The following is a 20,272-nucleotide window of genomic DNA, read 5'->3' on the forward strand; positions in this document are numbered from 1 at the left end:
GACGCACAATTGGCCTAGCGTCATCCGGGTTAGGGAGAGTTTGGCCGGTAGGGATATCCTTGTCTCATCGCGCACTAGCGACTCCTGTGGCGGGCCGGGTGCAGTGCACGCTGACCAGGTCACTAGGTGCATGGTGTTCCCTCCGACACATTGGTGCGGCTGGCTTCCGGGTTGGATGCGCGCTGTGTTAAGAAGCAGTGCGGCTTGGTTGGGTTGTGTTTCGGAGGATGCATGGCTCTCGACCTTCGTCTCTCCCGAGTCCGTACGGGAGTTGTAGCGATGAGACAAGATAGTAACTACTAACAATTGGATACTATGAAATTGGGGGTAAAAAAAATAATGAAACATGCATGAAATTGGTTTCAACACAAAGCCCTCTTGTTTTAAGTCAAATTAAAATGAAGACTGTTTAAATGAGAGGTTTTCTCAAATCAGCCAACTCTCAGCACCCATGCTGAAAGTATTACATTGCCGCTTCAATGTAATGTAATGTAGTTACTCGAATCTGGCTTATTGCGAGGTCAATAACTCTGATAAATAGCTTAATAATGGGCAACACACTTTTTTTCTCATTAAAATCAGTTATAGAAGTAGAAAGCTATCAATGTTTACTTCCAGTCCTCCTCATCTTCCCTCACATCAGTAGCCCGCATGCACAGATGCTGCGCTCCTTGTAGGTGCATTGTTATGTTTCCCCGGTTGCCATGTTGATTTCCTTACTAGGCCTACACATACACAAAGCTGCCCAGCAAATATAGCCAGACTTTTATACTGCCGTGGAGGTGCATGTACTATACCGATTACTAGGTCACTACGATTTGGCTGGATTGAATCGTTAAATGTGAGAGGTTCTAACTAAGCCCCGTATGGGTGAGCATAAAATACAGGGAAATTCTCAAAGCTGCAAAGAGAACTTTGATGACCTCATATCTAGCCAGGGAATTCTGGTGGAGACCTCCTCCCAGGTAGTACCAGTGATGGCAATACTGGCTGCAGTAACACATGGGGGGCTGGGGTCGCACGTGGACATTCAGAAAGTGGGAATAACACTGTTGTCCTGGAGGCACAGCATAAATCTTAGCGGTCTGACGACACAGAAGTGCCGGGGGAAGAAGGGTCTTCTCTGGGGACCAGCGTGCGTGTGTTGAGGGGGAGGGAGGTTTCCGGGCTCCATCAGCCAGAACTAGACATTACACACTCCAAATCTACCCATCCCGGAACATTTTGGCACTCCTGTTGAATGGCTACAACGGTACGAGCAAGTCTACTCTTGTCACGGCTGTTGAAAGATGAGGACCAAGGTGCGGAGTGGTGAGCGTACATTTTCTCTTTTAGTCGAAATGACGCCGACAAAACAATAAACAACAAACCGTGAAGCTCAAAAGGCTATATGCCCAAAACAAAGTCAACTTCCCACCAAGACAGGTGGAAAAAAGGGCTACCTAAGTATGGTTCTCAATCAGAGACAACGATAGACAGCTGCCTCTGATTGAGAACCACACCCGGCCAAACACAACGAAATAGAAAACATAGAAATAAAGAAACTAGAATGCCCACCCTAGTCACACCCGTGACAACTCTTGAGCAGGGCTCGAGGGTGGAACAACTGTGTGGAGGGTCTGTCGGATGACTCATGTGCAAGAGCTTGAAGTTGAGTGTGTGTGTCTGTGTGTGTGGTGTGTGTGTGTGTGTGTTTGTAGGTGAATGTACGAGTGGAAGGGGAAAGGTGTCGAGATGTGTATGTGTGTGTGGGGGCGCGTGTGTGTGTGCATCCCACAATCGAGGCTATAGGGTGATGATAGTGATGGGATGGAATCTGAAGCGATAACATAAAATAATATCTGCTTCCCTAAATGTAAATGTTCTACTGCTGGTTGCTTTGTCAAAGGTAGCTATCCTTTTGGAGGAAGTGCCTACATTATTACGCATAATGTCCGTCTAATGTGAAAGAAATTAAGGTATTCAGAAAAAATAAATACAAACACTAAAGTTATATAGTACAACTGAGGCAAAGGGTTAGAACTGCTTAGCGCTGCTGAACTGGTTGTAAGTGGGTGGCACTTCGTGCTCTTTTCAAGAGATGGGTCACGACTTCTCATGGGTCCAAGGATCCATGTGTATAGGGGTGGACAACTGGAGGTATACTTAGTCTGCTGCTGGAGTTACAGTTTGAATAGCAGTGCATCTATCATGGTACAACTACAGTTTGAATAGCAGTGCATCTATCATGGTACAGCTACAGTTTGAATAGCAGTGCATCTATCATGGTACAGCTACAGTTTGTATAGCAGTGCATCTATCATGGTACAGCTACGTGGATAATGGACAGGTATTGATTCTGGTGGTACTGGTAAGCATGGATAAGTATTTCATAAAAGTGTTAAGGATAGTGGTTGGTATCTCAAAATGTAACCCATTGTGTTAACTGATGAATTGAATTGCAGCTAGCTATAATTCTAATGGTTTGGCTGATAATAGGAAAAGAAGAGCAGTTTTCACTTGGCTAAAGGAGAAGGATTACCATATTTATTGTTTACAGGAAACTCGTTCAATATCTTCTGACGAAGTGGCCTGGGAAAAAGAGTAGGATGGTAAAATCTATTTCTGTCATGGGCGAAGGAATTCAAAAGGTCTTATAATCCTACTGAAAGACAATCTAGATCTTGAGGTGCAATCCGTTAAAATGGATCCTCAAGGAAGATGGATTGCTTTGAATATCCTACTTGATGATAAACAGATGTGGCTCATAAATATATATGGACCGAATAATGACGATCCAAACTTCTTTGAGAAAAGGTATAATAATCTCATTAGTCTCCAAGATACAAATAATTATATTTTAATGGTAGGGGATTACAATACATGATATATATATACACTACCGGTCAAACGTTTTAGAGCACCTACTCATTCAAGGCTTTTTCTTTATTTTTACTATTTTCTACATTTAAGAATTATAGTGAAGACATCAAAACTATGAAATAACACATATGGAATCATGTACGAACCAAAAAAGTGATAAACAAAACAAAATATATTTTATATTTGAGATTCTTCAAATAGCCACCATTTGCCTTGATGACAGCTTTGCACACACTTGGCATTCTCTCAACCAGCTTCATGAGGTAGTCACCTGGAATGCATTTCAATTAACAGGTGTGCCTTGTTAAAAGTTCATTTGTGGAATTTCTTTCCTTCTTAATGTGTTTGAGCCAATCAGTTGTGTTGTGACAAGTTAGCGGGGTATACAGAAGATTGCCCTATTTGGTAAAAGACCAAATCCATATTATGGCAAGAACAGCTCAAATAAGCAAAGAGAAACGACAGTCCATCATTACTTGAAGACATGAAGGTCAGTCAATACGGAACATTTCTAGAACTTTGAAAGTTTCTTTAAATGCAGTTGCAAAAACCATCAAGCGCTATGATGAAACTGGCTCTCATGAGGACCGCCACAGGAATGGAAGACCCAGAGTTACTTCTGCTGCAGAGGATACGTTCATTAGAGTTACCAGCCTCAGAAATTGCAGCCGAAATAAATACATCACAGAGTTCAGACACATTTGAACATCAACTGTTCAGAAGAGACCGTGTGAATCAGGACTTCATGGTCGAAGTGCTGCAAAGGACACCAATAATAAGAAGAGACTTGCTTGGGCCAAGAAACACAAGCAATGGACATTAGACCGGTGGAAATTTGTCCTTTGGTCTGGAGTCCAAATTGGAGATTTTTGCGTCCAAACGCTGTGTCTTTGTGAGACGCGGTGTAGGTGAACGGATGATCTCTGCATGTGTATTTCCCACCGTAAAACATGGAGGAGGAGGTGTTATGGTGTGGGGTATTTTGATGGTGACACTGTCTGTAATTTATTTAGAATTCAAGGCACACTTAACCAGCATGGCTACCACAGCATTCTGCAGCGATACGCCATCCCATCTGGTTTGGGCTTAGTGGGACTATCATTTGTTTTCAACAGGACAATGACCCAACATACCTCCTGGCTGTTTAAGGGCTATTCTACCAAGAAGGAGAGTGACGGAGTGCTGCATCAGATGACCTGGTCTCCACAATCCCCTGACCTCAATCAAATTGAGAATGTTTGTGATGAGTAGGACCGCATGGGGGAAGGAAAAGCACCCATCAGCATATGTGGGAACTCCTTCAAGACTGTTGGAAAAGCATTCTAGGTGAAGCTGGTTGAGAGAATGCCAAAAGTTTGCAAAGCTGTCAAGGCAAAGGGTGGCTATTTGAAGAATCTCAAATCTCAAATATATTTTGATTTGTTTCACACTTTTTTGGTTACTACATGATTCCGTATGTGTTATTTCATAGTTGTGATGTTTTCACTATTATTCTACAATGTAGAAAATAGTAAAAATAAAGAAAACCCTTTGAATGAGAAGGTGTTCTAAAACCTTTGACTGGTAGTGTACATCCACACCATAAAGGCAATCATACTACCAACTATCACCCTCTGGTGCTCAAAGAGATCATGAATATTATGGACACATTGGAATTGACTGATATTTGGAGGCTTAAAAACCTGGACCTTGTAAAATATACTTGGAGGAGGCTTAATCAAGCTAGCCGAATTGATTATTTTCTGGTATCCTTGTCTATGGAGCCAAAAGTTTAAAAAAGTATTGATTGAGGATGCGATCAGACCATCAACTTATATCCCTCCAGATAACTATGAGAGACTTTCCGCGAGGATGAGGATATTGGAAATTGAATCTGGGTTTATTGAAAAACAGTACATTCTTAACAAAAACGAAGGAAATATAGAACAGATTTCTTCAGGCACAGTACAGGTTCAGCTGACCCACTTATCATATGGGATGCCTTTAAATTTGTCTTTAGAAACCACTCAATTCAGTTTTCATCCCAAAGACTAAAATGGTTTGGGTCAGCGGAGAAATTACTTACATCAGAAATAGAAAAAGTAGCATTACATATCAATGATGATGATAAATGTACTACTGAAACATGAATAATTTAGATGCAAAACAGAAGGAGAAATTAATTTAGGAAAGATCCGGTTTCAATGATCAAAAACGGAGTAAATTGGATGGAAAACGGCGAAAAAAATGCACCAAGTTTTCCTTAAACCTTCAAATTAGAAACGCGACCCAAAATAATCTACAAAAATTTGTTCCAATCAATGGAGAAATCCTTATCTCACCAAAGGAGATTTTTAATGAAGTAAAATTATTATTATTATTATCTATTTTACACCTTTTTTCTCTCCAATATTTGATCATGTCATCGCTGCAACTCCCCAACAGACTCGAGGTAGAGAGAGGCGAAAGTGGAGTCATGCGTCCTCCGAAACATGACCCGCCTAACCGCGCTCTTTAACACCCGCCAGTTTACCACGGAAGCCAGCCGCACCAATGTGTCAGAGGAAACACTGTTCAACTGGCACCCGGCCCGCCACAAGGAGTCACTAGAGCACTATGAGCCAAGTAAAGCCCCACCGGCCAAACCCTCTCCTAACTAGGACAATGCTAGGCCAATTGTGCGCCGTCCTATGTGGCTCCCGTCCACGGCCGGTTGTGGTACAGCCTGGGAAATGAACCCGATGCGATGCAGTGCCTTAAACCTCTGCGCCACTCGGGAGGCCTAAGTAAAATATTTGAAACAAAGATTCTCTTATCAAGTTTTTACAATATCAATTAACGATGAGTTTTGTGAAACCTCCCCAAAAATAATCTTCAACTATCTAAAAAATATCTTGCGAAGGCCTAATTACACAGGACGAACTACGGTTGGCAAATGATTCCTTCAGACGAGGAAAACCCCTGGTCTCGCTGGCATTCCAATAGAGATATATCTGCTGACAGATCCACTACTACCATGTTTTAATTACTCGTATATACTGTAAATGGCAAACTATCGGACACACAAAAAGAGGGACTGATCTCTCTCCTACTGAAGCAGGAGCCAGTACAAAGACCCAGGATCTCCAAAAAATTCAATGTTGCGACGCAAACATATTGGCAAAATGTATTGCTCATAGAATTAAAAAGGTCCTACCAGACATTATTCTTCACGATCAGACGGGATTCTTAAAAGGAAGATAAATAGGAGACAACATTAGACGATGAGAATACAGGGAAACCTGGTATAATCTTTATAGCAGATTTTAAGACAGCCTCGATACAGTAGATCTAGAATCAGTTTATAAGTGCCTAGATTTCCTTCAGCTTTTGAGAATCTCTCATAAGATGGGTGAAAGTAATGTACAACAACCCAGAAAGTATTCAAACCCCTTGACTTTTTCCACATGTTGTTATGTTACAGCCTTATTCTGGAGAATAAAAACCGAATCGTGAGAATTTCTTATTTTTTTGTACTTAATTGCAAATCAGAGAACGTTAAACAGGCATAATGAACGTGAGTTTGGAGGGTTAAAACGATTAAATATTAAGACATTAAACCTCTTACTTAAAGCCTCCATTATACCAAAATGATATCTAAATCCAAACTGGTTTTCCAGCAGGCTACTAAGAGAAGCATATTCAACACTCAAAAGTGGTCTCTGCCGTTATGTAGATTAAAACCAACCGTTTCCGGTGGATTGACAATGGAACCCTGTTTAAAGTATCATCCTTTTTAAATGAAGCCATACAGAGATGGTTACAATTCCCATTTCCTCCTCCAGAAGAGTCTGAACAAATATTACAGCAACTAGTACGGCTAAACTACAATGTACTGATAAAAGGAAATAACTATTTTATTGTACAAAAAATTAAAGGTATCATGTTTATGAATGACATTGAAAATAAGGACAGTAAAATGTTTTCACACAAGCAATTAACAAAGGTGCATGGGGATGTATGATCAATTCAAAAGTTGAACCAACTCATCGCAGCTCTGCCACAGAAATGTAAGGAGCAATTACTCAAAAGAGAAAGGAATTAATTAGTTTGCCTGCCGTCAATCAAAAACCATGCATGGCTTAAAATGACTAGTATAAACCGTAAAATATATCAGTTTCACTTAGAGTCGAGAGGTTTGACAACTATTTGGCATAAAATTCCAGATAATTGGGAAGAGATTTTTGATGTCTCAATAGCATGGCGTCGGGTTTATGAACTGTTATACAAAAATGGACGCAGGGAGCTTTTGAGTGCAGGGACAATGATCACATGTGGCAGTACTGATAAGGGGAGGAACCGTTTAAGGCCCAGATCACTCAGCTCCCTGCCTACCAATAAGGGTGAAATGTGTAGTGATATGAGGGAGACTCCACCCAAAGTGGGGAATGTAAACTACCACGGGTGAAACCATGTGTTTGTCTAATGCAGCTGTACTGACCCTCTGGGCAGAATAAACTTGGTTTAAAGCTTTCATAGTGTCTGTTGAGTTTCTACTCTGGAAATTAGACCCTAACACATCCTAATTCACTAGTTCTCTCTGCTCTGCTCCACCAAGCCTAGTTCTCTCTACTCTGCTCGACCAAGCCTAGTTCTCTCTGCTCTGCTCCACCAAGCCTAGTTCTCTCTACTCTGCTCCACCACTCCTTGTTCTCTCTACTCTGCTCCACCACTCCTACTTCTCTCTACTCTGCTCCACCACTCCTTGTTCTCTCTACTCTGCTCCACCACTCCTACTTCTCTCTACTCTGCCCCACCACTCCTAGTTTACTCTACTCTGCTCCACCACTCCTTGTTCTCTCTACTCTGCTCCACCACTCCTACTTCTCTCTACTCTGCTCCACCACTCCTTGTTCTCTCTACTCTGCTCCACCACTCCTACTTCTCTCTACTCTGCTCCACCACTCCTTGTTCTCTCTACTCTGCTCCACCACTCCTACTTCTCTCTACTCTGCTCCACCACTCCTTGTTCTCTCTACTCTGCTCCACCACTCCTACTTCTCTCTACTCTGCTCCACCAAGCCTAGTTCTCTCTGCTCTGCTCCACCACTCCTAGTTCTCGCTACTCTGCTCCACCACTCCTTGTTCTCTCTACTCTGCTCCACCACTCCTACTTCTCTCTACTCTGCTCCACCACTCCTTGTTCTCTCTACTCTGCTCCACCACTCCTACTTCTCTCTACTCTGCTCCACCAAGCCTAGTTCTCTCTGCTCTGCTCCACCACTCCTAGTTCTCGCTACTCTGCTCCACCACTCCTTGTTCTCTCTACTCTGCTCCACCACTCCTACTTCTCTCTACTCTGCTCCACCACTCCCTGTTCTCTCTACTCTGCTCCACCACTCCTTGTTCTCTCTACTCTGCTCCACCACTCCTACTTCTCTCTACTCTGCTCCACCACTCCTTGTTCTCTCTACTCTGCTCCACCACTCCTACTTCTCTCTACTCTGCTCCACCACTCCTTGTTCTCTCTACTCTGCTCCACCACTCCTACTTCTCTCTACTCTGCCCCACCACTCCTAGTTTACTCTACTCTGCTCCACCACTCCTTGTTCTCTCTACTCTGCTCCACCACTCCTACTTCTCTCTACTCTGCTCCACCACTCCTTGTTCTCTCTACTCTGCTCCACCACTCCTACTTCTCTCTACTCTGCTCCACCACTCCTTGTTCTCTCTACTCTGCTCCACCACTCCTACTTCTCTCTACTCTGCTCCACCACTCCTTGTTCTCTCTACTCTGCTCCACCACTCCTACTTCTCTCTACTCTGCTCCACCAAGCCTAGTTCTCTCTGCTCTGCTCCACCACTCCTAGTTCTCGCTACTCTGCTCCACCACTCCTTGTTCTCTCTACTCTGCTCCACCACTCCTACTTCTCTCTACTCTGCTCCACCACTCCCTGTTCTCTCTACTCTGCTCCACCACTCCTAGTTCTCTCTACTCTGCTCCACCACTCCTACTTCTCTCTACTCTGCTCCACCACTCCTTGTTCTCTCTACTCTGCTCCACCACTCCTACTTCTCTCTACTCTGCCCCACCACTCCTAGTTTACTCTACTCTGCTCCACCACTCCTTGTTCTCTCTACTCTGCTCCACCACTCCTACTTCTCTCTACTCTGCTCCACCAAGCCTAGTTCTCTCTGCTCTGCTCCACCACTCCTAGTTCTCGCTACTCTGCTCCACCACTCCTTGTTCTCTCTACTCTGCTCCACCACTCCTACTTCTCTCTACTCTGCTCCACCACTCCTTGTTCTCTCTACTCTGCTCCACCACTCCTACTTCTCTCTACTCTGCTCCACCAAGCCTAGTTCTCTCTGCTCTGCTCCACCACTCCTAGTTCTCGCTACTCTGCTCCACCACTCCTTGTTCTCTCTACTCTGCTCCACCACTCCTACTTCTCTCTACTCTGCTCCACCACTCCCTGTTCTCTCTACTCTGCTCCACCACTCCTTGTTCTCTCTACTCTGCTCCACCACTCCTACTTCTCTCTACTCTGCTCCACCACTCCTTGTTCTCTCTACTCTGCTCCACCACTCCTACTTCTCTCTACTCTGCTCCACCACTCCTTGTTCTCTCTACTCTGCTCCACCACTCCTACTTCTCTCTACTCTGCCCCACCACTCCTAGTTTACTCTACTCTGCTCCACCACTCCTTGTTCTCTCTACTCTGCTCCACCACTCCTACTTCTCTCTACTCTGCTCCACCACTCCCTGTTCTCTCTACTCTGCTCCACCACTCCTTGTTCTCTCTACTCTGCTCCACCACTCCTACTTCTCTCTACTCTGCTCCACCACTCCTTGTTCTCTCTACTCTGCTCCACCACTCCTACTTCTCTCTACTCTGCTCCACCACTCCTTGTTCTCTCTACTCTGCTCCACCACTCCTACTTCTCTCTACTCTGCCCCACCACTCCTAGTTTACTCTACTCTGCTCCACCACTCCTTGTTCTCTCTACTCTGCTCCACCACTCCTACTTCTCTCTACTCTGCTCCACCACTCCTTGTTCTCTCTACTCTGCTCCACCACTCCTACTTCTCTCTACTCTGCTCCACCACTCCTTGTTCTCTCTACTCTGCTCCACCACTCCTACTTCTCTCTACTCTGCTCCACCACTCCTTGTTCTCTCTACTCTGCTCCACCACTCCTACTTCTCTCTACTCTGCTCCACCAAGCCTAGTTCTCTCTGCTCTGCTCCACCACTCCTAGTTCTCGCTACTCTGCTCCACCACTCCTTGTTCTCTCTACTCTGCTCCACCACTCCTACTTCTCTCTACTCTGCTCCACCACTCCCTGTTCTCTCTACTCTGCTCCACCACTCCTAGTTCTCTCTACTCTGCTCCACCACTCCTACTTCTCTCTACTCTGCTCCACCACTCCTTGTTCTCTCTACTCTGCTCCACCACTCCTACTTCTCTCTACTCTGCCCCACCACTCCTAGTTTACTCTACTCTGCTCCACCACTCCTTGTTCTCTCTACTCTGCTCCACCACTCCTACTTCTCTCTACTCTGCTCCACCAAGCCTAGTTCTCTCTGCTCTGCTCCACCACTCCTAGTTCTCGCTACTCTGCTCCACCACTCCTTGTTCTCTCTACTCTGCTCCACCACTCCTACTTCTCTCTACTCTGCTCCACCACTCCTTGTTCTCTCTACTCTGCTCCACCACTCCTACTTCTCTCTACTCTGCTCCACCAAGCCTAGTTCTCTCTGCTCTGCTCCACCACTCCTAGTTCTCGCTACTCTGCTCCACCACTCCTTGTTCTCTCTACTCTGCTCCACCACTCCTACTTCTCTCTACTCTGCTCCACCACTCCCTGTTCTCTCTACTCTGCTCCACCACTCCTTGTTCTCTCTACTCTGCTCCACCACTCCTACTTCTCTCTACTCTGCTCCACCACTCCTTGTTCTCTCTACTCTGCTCCACCACTCCTACTTCTCTCTACTCTGCTCCACCACTCCTTGTTCTCTCTACTCTGCTCCACCACTCCTACTTCTCTCTACTCTGCCCCACCACTCCTAGTTTACTCTACTCTGCTCCACCACTCCTTGTTCTCTCTACTCTGCTCCACCACTCCTACTTCTCTCTACTCTGCTCCACCACTCCTTGTTCTCTCTACTCTGCTCCACCACTCCTACTTCTCTCTACTCTGCTCCACCACTCCTTGTTCTCTCTACTCTGCTCCACCACTCCTACTTCTCTCTACTCTGCTCCACCACTCCTTGTTCTCTCTACTCTGCTCCACCACTCCTACTTCTCTCTACTCTGCTCCACCAAGCCTATTTCTCTCTGCTCTGCTCCACCACTCCTAGTTCTCGCTACTCTGCTCCACCACTCCTTGTTCTCTCTACTCTGCTCCACCACTCCTACTTCTCTCTACTCTGCTCCACCACTCCCTGTTCTCTCTACTCTGCTCCACCACTCCTAGTTCTCTCTACTCTGCTCCACCACTCCTACTTCTCTCTACTCTGCTCCACCACTCCTTGTTCTCTCTACTCTGCTCCACCACTCCTACTTCTCTCTACTCTGCCCCACCACTCCTAGTTTACTCTACTCTGCTCCACCACTCCTTGTTCTCTCTACTCTGCTCCACCACTCCTACTTCTCTCTACTCTGCTCCACCACTCCTTGTTCTCTCTACTCTGCTCCACCACTCCTACTTCTCTCTACTCTGCTCCACCACTCCTTGTTCTCTCTACTCTGCTCCACCACTCCTACTTCTCTCTACTCTGCTCCACCACTCCTTGTTCTCTCTACTCTGCTCCACCACTCCTACTTCTCTCTACTCTGCTCCACCAAGCCTAGTTCTCTCTGCTCTGCTCCACCACTCCTAGTTCTCGCTACTCTGCTCCACCACTCCTTGTTCTCTCTACTCTGCTCCACCACTCCTACTTCTCTCTACTCTGCTCCACCACTCCTTGTTCTCTCTACTCTGCTCCACCACTCCTACTTCTCTCTACTCTGCTCCACCAAGCCTAGTTCTCTCTGCTCTGCTCCACCACTCCTAGTTCTCGCTACTCTGCTCCACCACTCCTTGTTCTCTCTACTCTGCTCCACCACTCCTACTTCTCTCTACTCTGCTCCACCACTCCCTGTTCTCGCTACTCTGCTCCACCACTCCTTGTTCTCTCTACTCTGCTCCACCACTCCTACTTCTCTCTACTCTGCTCCACCACTCCTTGTTCTCTCTACTCTGCTCCACCACTCCTACTTCTCTCTACTCTGCCCCACCACTCCTAGTTTACTCTACTCTGCTCCACCACTCCTTGTTCTCTCTACTCTGCTCCACCACTCCTACTTCTCTCTACTCTGCTCCACCACTCCTTGTTCTCTCTACTCTGCTCCACCACTCTTACTTCTCTCTACTCTGCTCCACCACTCCTTGTTCTCTCTACTCTGCTCCACCACTCCTACTTCTCTCTACTCTGCTCCACCACTCCTTGTTCTCTCTACTCTGCTCCACCACTCCTACTTCTCTCTACTCTGCTCCACCAAGCCTAGTTCTCTCTGCTCTGCTCCACCACTCCTAGTTCTCGCTACTCTGCTCCACCACTCCTTGTTCTCTCTACTCTGCTCCACCACTCCTACTTCTCTCTACTCTGCTCCACCACTCCCTGTTCTCTCTACTCTGCTCCACCACTCCTAGTTCTCTCTACTCTGCTCCACCACTCCTTGTTCTCTCTACTCTGCTCCACCACTCCTACTTCTCTCTACTCTGCCCCACCACTCCTAGTTCTCTCTACTCTGCTCCACCACTCCTTGTTCTCTCTACTCTGCTCCACCACTCCTACTTCTCTCTACTCTGCTCCACCACTCCTTGTTCTCTCTACTCTGCTCCACCACTCCTACTTCTCTCTACTCTGCTCCACCAAGCCTAGTTCTCTCTGCTCTGCTCCACCACTCCTAGTTCTCGCTACTCTGCTCCACCACTCCTTGTTCTCTCTACTCTGCTCCACCACTCCTACTTCTCTCTACTCTGCTCCACCACTCCCTGTTCTCTCTACTCTGCTCCACCACTCCTAGTTCTCTCTACTCTGCTCCACCACTCCTTGTTCTCTCTACTCTGCTCCACCACTCCTACTTCTCTCTACTCTGCCCCACCACTCCTAGTTCTCTCTACTCTGCTCCACCACTCCTTGTTCTCTCTACTCTGCTCCACCACTCCTACTTCTCTCTACTCTGCTCCACCACTCCTTGTTCTCTCTACTCTGCTCCACCACTCCTACTTCTCTCTACTCTGCTCCACCACTCCTTGTTCTCTCTACTCTGCTCCACCACTCCTACTTCTCTCTACTCTGCTCCACCACTCCTTGTTCTCTCTACTCTGCTCCACCACTCCTACTTCTCTCTACTCTGCTCCACCAAGCCTAGTTCTCTCTGCTCTGCTCCACCACTCCTAGTTCTCGCTACTCTGCTCCACCACTCCTTGTTCTCTCTACTCTGCTCCACCACTCCTACTTCTCTCTACTCTGCTCCACCACTCCTTGTTCTCTCTACTCTGCTCCACCACTCCTACTTCTCTCTACTCTGCTCCACCAAGCCTAGTTCTCTCTGCTCTGCTCCACCACTCCTAGTTCTCGCTACTCTGCTCCACCACTCCTTGTTCTCTCTACTCTGCTCCACCACTCCTACTTCTCTCTACTCTGCTCCACCACTCCCTGTTCTCTCTACTCTGCTCCACCACTCCTTGTTCTCTCTACTCTGCTCTACCACTCCTAGTTCTCTCTACTCTGCTCCACCACTCCTACTTCTCTCTACTCTGCTCCACCACTCCTACTTCTCTCTACTCTGCTCCACCACTCCTAGTTCTCTCTACTCTGCTCCACCACTCCTAGTTCTCGCTACTCTGCTCCACCACTCATAGTTCTGCTCCACCACTCCTACTTCTCTCTACTCTGCTCCACCACTCCTAGTTCTCGCTACTCTGCTCCACCACTCCTAGCTCTCTCTACTCTGCTCCACCACTCCTAGTTCTCTCTGCTCTGCTCCACCACTTCTAGTTCTCTCTACTCTGCTCCACCACTCCTAGTTCTCTCTACTCTGCTCCACCACTCCTAGCTCTCTCTACTCTGCTCCACCACTCCTAGTTCTCTCTGCTCTGCTCCACCACTTGTAGTTCTCTCTGCTCTGCTCCACCACTTCTAGTTCTCTCTACTCTGCTCCACCACTCCTAGTTCTCTCTACTCTGCTCCACCACTCATAGTTCCCTCTACTCTGCTCCACCACTCCTACTTCTCTCTACTCTGCTCCACCACTCCTAGTTCTCTCTACTCTGCTCCACCACTCCTACTTCTCTCTGCTCTGCTCCACCACTCCTACTTCTCTCTACTCTGCTCCACCAGGCTTAGTTCTCTCTACTCTACTCCACCAGGCATAGTTCTCTCTACTCTGCTCCACCAGGCCTAGTTATCTCTGCTCTGCTGCACCAGGCCTAGTTCTCTCTACTCTGAGTGAGAGAGAGGAGATCCAATAGAAGTGGCTTATGAATTCAAGTCTGGCAAAAAAGCAGCTAACTAGATTACAGTCATTTCCTTTGGGAAACAATCTGCTTTTAAGGGGTCTGGATGTGATATAACAGAACAGTAATATCTGGATAGGGAGATTGTAGATAGATATATACAGATGTTCTGTCTTTGTGTGTGTGTGTGTGTGTGTGTGTGTGTGTGTGTGTGTGTGTGTGTGTGTGTGTGAGCATATGGGGGTGCGCATTTGATTTTTATGAATCTGCAGTAACTGTTGTATAGTAGCTAGGACCAGAGCTGTCTGTCTGTCTGTCTGTCTGTCTGCCTCTCTCTCTCTCTCCAGACTGATCTCTACACCTTATGCAGCACATAAATCGATAGTGCACGGCCCAGCCTCCTGTACTACAGTATGATCTGGCATTACATGAGACCTTTAATCCCCACAGAGTGGAATCAGAAGGGGAATGTCACGTTGCTCGGCTCTGTGACACATACTGCACAGCTCACAGGGCAGGAGCACCCACTGGAACGCCATGTCACGACCCCAACATCACCCCCATCACGTCCAATCTAGTGAAGAGTCACACCTGGATCTTGGGGAAAAAAGCGGTTGGAGGCTGGACCAGGCTATTGTTCAGCGTTAGAACCATTGAGCTCAGAGATACAGAGACACACTTCACATCACACCTCGCAACACCACAATGTCCAATCTACTGCTGAGTCACCCGAAATCTCGTTCAACCCAGGGCCAGGTTACTGTTAAACAATGTAGAAAACACATTTTACCACAATCTTCCACCTCAAATACATGTCGGTCGGTATAATAATCATCTCAGAGCACTATGACGAAAGCTACAGTGACAGTTGAATGGCAAGAGCTCTCGGGGGGGTGGGGGGTGGGGGGGGTGGGTATGCCCTCTTTCAATGGCACCACAGGAATACTGACATTCTATTCACACTCGGCGCCACTTAACTCTCAAGCTGTACTGAAATCAGCAGGCATACATGGGGCTAACACTTCCTCTCTGCTCGGACCACTACAGCACAATAACAGATAGAAACCCATGTAGAGCGTGGGCTTCGAAAGAAACCAAAACATGTCCTGTGTTACTCCCATCTCTCTTTTCCCCCCATCCCAACCTGAAAGGGAGGTCTATTTAAACAAATAATACCATGCATGCTCATTTCAAGTAATTCAAGTTTTTCACGAGCAGCATCCCTAACAAGAGTAGAAGAGTCTGTCAGTCAATGCAGTGGATCCACTCCCCTGAGAGACTGTCCCCCCGTCCCCCCCCCCGCTCTCCAAATGGAGTGACATCTAACGAAGGAAAAGTTGTCTCTTGTTCTCTCAAACCCAGAGGAGAAACAGACGTAGGGTAACGACGTAAACCCTCCTGGAATACTGTAGCCGGTAGCGCTCACTGTCTCCATCCTCCAGAGACGTAATGCCGTATGCCGTCCTCGTCTAATGATAGAAAGTAGACAGAAAGCAGCTCTGTCTAATGGCTCTTCCACGTCACAGAAACCACGTGGTCAGAAAAAGCTTCAGCTGCAGCTGTTTTAGCTACACAAATGAAGTGAGGAAAGAGAACTTCCCCACAAAAAAATGACTGGCTGACTGTCTCTTGACACCTGGTCAAGGTAGAGCTGTTTGATTGTCTTTCATGGCTTCCTTTCCTCATCTCCTTTCCCTCATCACCGCTAAAAGGTAAAAGGTCTGGATAGATCTCCAACGTACTGCTTTCATCTATCATGCACTACCAGGCCAGTAATCATAGAGGAAAGGACACAAGGAAAGGAGACTAGTCGAGACTATTGAGGCACCACCAGTCAGCGGCAAGAGATGGTCACTCACCTGCCACAGAGTTAGGGCGTGGCATCACCAGGGAAGAAGTGCTGTGCGTATGGCGCTGTGGGAGGGGCCTCTTGGCTGGGGGCGGAGTTCTGGGTTCCTCTAGTATGGTGATTTCAGACCTGGGCGGAGCCTCGCTGGGTCCTGGCAGGTCGTCCTTGGCGACAGGAGGGCAGGAGTCGCCTCGGTGCCCGCCACGCCCAGCGCCCCTCCAGCTGCCATCTTTGCTCAGGTCCAGAGTGGAACCACCGCGATCCTCATTCTCAGGAGAGCTGGTGATGGTAGCTGAGGCACAGTGGGAATAGACAGGGGTAAGGTGATTACAAACGACAAAACCAAACTGTTGACTCCTAATGAGTGCCTTTTGGAAAAGATCAAGTTAGGAATAGCTGTCATTTAGGATGAGCTCAAACTCTGCTTCAGTTCAAAGTAGTTTTCCAGTCTGGTACGTTATTGACAGTGACACTGTATTGAGTTAAAGAGTAAGAGTCCGATCATCAGTCACATCAACAGTGACGAGACATCAGTCACACATCGACATCATCGCAATCAAACGCGTGTACTGTGCACCCTTTGCCCTTTTGTATTTACTGAGAAATACACACTCTATTTAGGGAGAAAGATGTCCTATTTTAGAAAGTCCAGACCCATACGCAGCAAAGACAGCAACGTCCCAGTTTTGTCAAGAGGGAACTGAAGCCTCTCGACTAAAGTGGCACAGGCAAAAAGAGCGAGAGAGAGTTGGGAGATAGAGAGACTTGACTGAGAACTCAAAGCAAGGTGAAACAAGTATCATCTATCTCTATTTCTTCAGTGCCGAGGCCCTTATCTTAATCAGGATTGTTGACAATGTGAGTACTGAGATATATTATTGAGATATATTGATGACAAATGGAAGGATGAGACAGTGTTTTTTCTTCCCTTTAGATCTCACAATCACGTGCACACATGCATTATTTCTCAGGAGGTGAGAAGAGAATACAACACAGAGAAAATATCTGAATTTAAATTGATCTAACTATGGGGATGATAGTCTATATAAGCCACTCACCTATGATTCCGCTATCCTGGCTCTCAAGCGTGGAACTGGGGCTCCGGCAGGGACTGGGGCTGAGTAGGGTCCCACCTGGGCTGGGGCTGGGATTGGGAAGACAGGAGGGTGGCCCCCCGGTACTGCTGCTACCCAGGGTGGAGCAGGGGCTGTCTGAGCATGGAGACGTAGTGCTGCAGGTCAATGTGGAGCATGGGCTCACCGCCTGGCCAGAGATATTACACTACAACCAGAGAGGGAGCGAGAGAGGGAGCGAGAGAGAGATAGGCAGAGAGGGATGAGAGAGAGAAGGGTGAGAGAGGGATGAGAGAGAACGAAAGAGGAGAGATAGGCCATATCAGTCAAGTAGAAAGTGAGGAGAGATGGATTGAACGTGTGACAAGAGAAGAGAGATATAGAAAGAGAAAGGAAGGACCTCCCGGGTGGCGCAGTGGTCTAGGGCACTGCATCGCAGCGCTAGCTGCGCCACCAGAGTCTCTGGGTTCGCGCCCAGGCTCTGTCGCAGCCGGCCGCGACCGGGAGGTCCGTGGGGCGACGCACAATTGGCCTAGCGTCGTCCGGGTTAGGGAGGGTTTGGCCGGTAGGGATATCCTTGTCTCATCGCGCTCCTGTGGCGGGCCGGGCGCAGTGCGCGCTAACCAAGGGGGCCAGGTACACGGTGTTTCCTCCGACACATTGGTGCGGCTGGCTTCCGGGTTGGAGTCGCGCTGTGTTAAGAAGCAGTGCGGCTTGGTTGGGTTGTGCTTCGGAGGACGCATGGCTTTCGACCTTCGTCTCTCCCGTGCCCGTACGGGAGTTGTAGCGATGAGACAAGATAGTAATTACTAGCGATTGGATACCACGAAAATTGGGGAGAAAAGGGGGTAAAATTATATTTAAAAAAAAGAAAGGGCAGAGAGAAAGAGGTTTATTTAAAGCTCTGTCTATGGACAAGTATTATCAGAGGTATAGACCCTGTTGGCCCCCTTTCCTGCTGTCCCCAGGTTAATGTATGGTATATAGGTCATTGTATATAAGTGTGTGTGTGTGTGTATGCCTGGGTGTGTGTGTGCCTGGGTGTGTGTGTGCATGCCTGTGTGTGTGTGAGTCAATGTCCCCCTCTCCTCCCAATGTCCCCAAACCCCAATATCTGCATCCTTCTTCATATGTCTCCAACAACACCCGAACCCTACATTTCCTAGATCCTATAGGTCTCAACTCATCCCAGCACTCAGCGTTTCTGCAACGTTAGAGAACGTTCAGCTCAGTGCTATTCCCACCTTACCACCTCATCAGTTATCTGAACCAGGACACGGTACACTGCTCACAGCCGGCACATTGTCTCTATAAAACTGGCTCCATCTGGAGCTCAGGTGGAGGAAGGAGGTTAGGAAAGTGGGGCAATGCTCAAACGGTGAGAGAATGATACAGTACAGTATATAAACCTCCTGCAGGCTCAACAGCATGTGGCGAGCCAATGCAACAAGATTAAAAGCAAGATATTCAACTGACATCACCTTATGTACACATTCTCTAAAGAAAATGCCATTGCAATATATACTTTCAAATATTAAGTCAAGAGTGCCTCTGATTTTCTTTTTCAACTGGTAATTTACCTAAATTTGCAGCTTAACAAAAACAAACTCTCAATCTTGGTTATCATACAAAACATGGCCTTTAAATCTAATTAAAGAAGCCATACAAAAACTCCTCACGTCATCTGCAAAGAAAACAGATGAGCCTCATTTCCATATTTCTGACATCTGACTTTCTCAGTCACTCTCCCCTCCTTCCTTCTACCCATCCTTCCCACAATCTTTCATTTCACATACCTTCTTTTCCCTCCGGTCCTCCATGGGGGTGCTAGGCGAGGCTGGGGTCCCTTCTCCCAGTAAGAAGCCCAGCCTGGTCATCAGTTCCTGGGTTGAGAAGGAGGAGGAGCTGGGCTGGAGCTCCGCGTGCAGCTCTGGAAGGCAGATGGAGAGAGATGACAGACGAGCGGATCGCTGTGAGCAGCACGATACGACCACACCAAACACACACACACACCGTTCTGTAGCCCAGCCCAGTTCAGCTCAGTTCCTCCTTCCTGCCTTTCCTCCTACCTGGCTACGTCGATTCGATGGAGGATTATGTATACTATGCCGATGGAGGAGAGGTTCATGTATGCATCCACAGGTCAGCAGCAGCAGCAGCGCCGGTCGGCCTCATTACCGATGAAGTGGCTGTGCCTTTCTCAGTCCCTGGCTGCATGACTGAAGCAGTTCTGTCTGCGTGTGTGTCCATATGTGTATGTGTGTGTGCCTGCTCAGCGCTCCCGGCTGGTTAGGAGACAGACGTAGTATCTCAATGAGCTCAGCTCTGCCCTGGCCTCCAGCAGAGGGTAGGCGCCATTGCACCGCCGTCTTTGGCACTGGCTGCCCCGTCCGGACAGATTGGGCTGAGATGAGCAATATGGTGCGTCGATACATCACTGAGAAGGGCCTGATGCCATGACTTTTCACCTCCAGGTCGCCACTGTACATATGCAGAGGTGGATGAGGAGAGGGTGTTCAATACGACACCTCTATATCCTGTTTACATACAACAGTGAGTTGGAAAATATGATGATGTCTAGGAAACAGAGCTACTATTGAGAGAGATGAGGAAGAAGGGAAGGATTGTGGGAGGGCCGAGACACAGCTTGTTGGTTACTCTCAACCCTTCTTGGGTTAGACACCTTCTCATCCATCTCTCCCCTCAATCCCTCTTGGGAAAAAGAGTTCCAAAAGGTGAACCCTTTTTGGTTCCAGGTAGAACCCTTTTTGGATTCAGCTAGAACTCGTTTGGGTTCCACGTAGAACCCTCGGTGGGAAAGAGTTTTACACAGAACCCAAAAGGGTTCTACCTGGAACCAGAAAGGGTTCTTCAAAGGGTTCTCCTGTGGGGACAGCCGGAGAACCGTCTTAGGTTCTAGAATGCACCTTTTTTTCTAAGAGTGTATTCCTCCATCAATTCCCCCTCTCCATCCCTCTCCCTCCCCTCAAGCCCTCAGGATCGCCCCATTCTTTCAATCT

General features: G+C 47.4%; 1 protein-coding gene across 3 annotated transcripts in view; it reads right to left on the minus strand.

The window, feature by feature from the left end:
• Positions 1–20,272, minus strand: part of LOC129859616 (protein TANC1-like) — a 52,372-nt gene that overhangs the window by 22,390 nt on the left and 9,710 nt on the right. Inside the window, exons 1-4 of one of the 3 annotated variants that reach the window (XM_055929640.1) lie at positions 19,322–20,272; positions 19,049–19,182; positions 17,238–17,460; positions 16,190–16,471 (exon numbers count right to left, since the gene is read on the minus strand). The exon at positions 19,322–20,272 is cut by the window's right edge and continues 1,772 nt beyond it. In XM_055929640.1, the coding sequence (XP_055785615.1) occupies positions 16,190–16,471; positions 17,238–17,460; positions 19,049–19,129 (586 nt within the window). In that variant the 5' untranslated portion in view covers positions 19,130–19,182; positions 19,322–20,272. Of the gene's footprint in view, positions 1–16,189; positions 16,472–17,237; positions 17,461–19,048; positions 19,183–19,265 lie in introns of all 3 variants that reach the window. The other 2 variants (XM_055929639.1, XM_055929638.1) reach the window with 2 other exon arrangements.

The sequence above is a fragment of the Salvelinus fontinalis genome, chromosome 7 (assembly GCF_029448725.1).
Source record: "Salvelinus fontinalis isolate EN_2023a chromosome 7, ASM2944872v1, whole genome shotgun sequence".
Lineage (NCBI taxonomy): Eukaryota > Metazoa > Chordata > Actinopteri > Salmoniformes > Salmonidae > Salvelinus > Salvelinus fontinalis.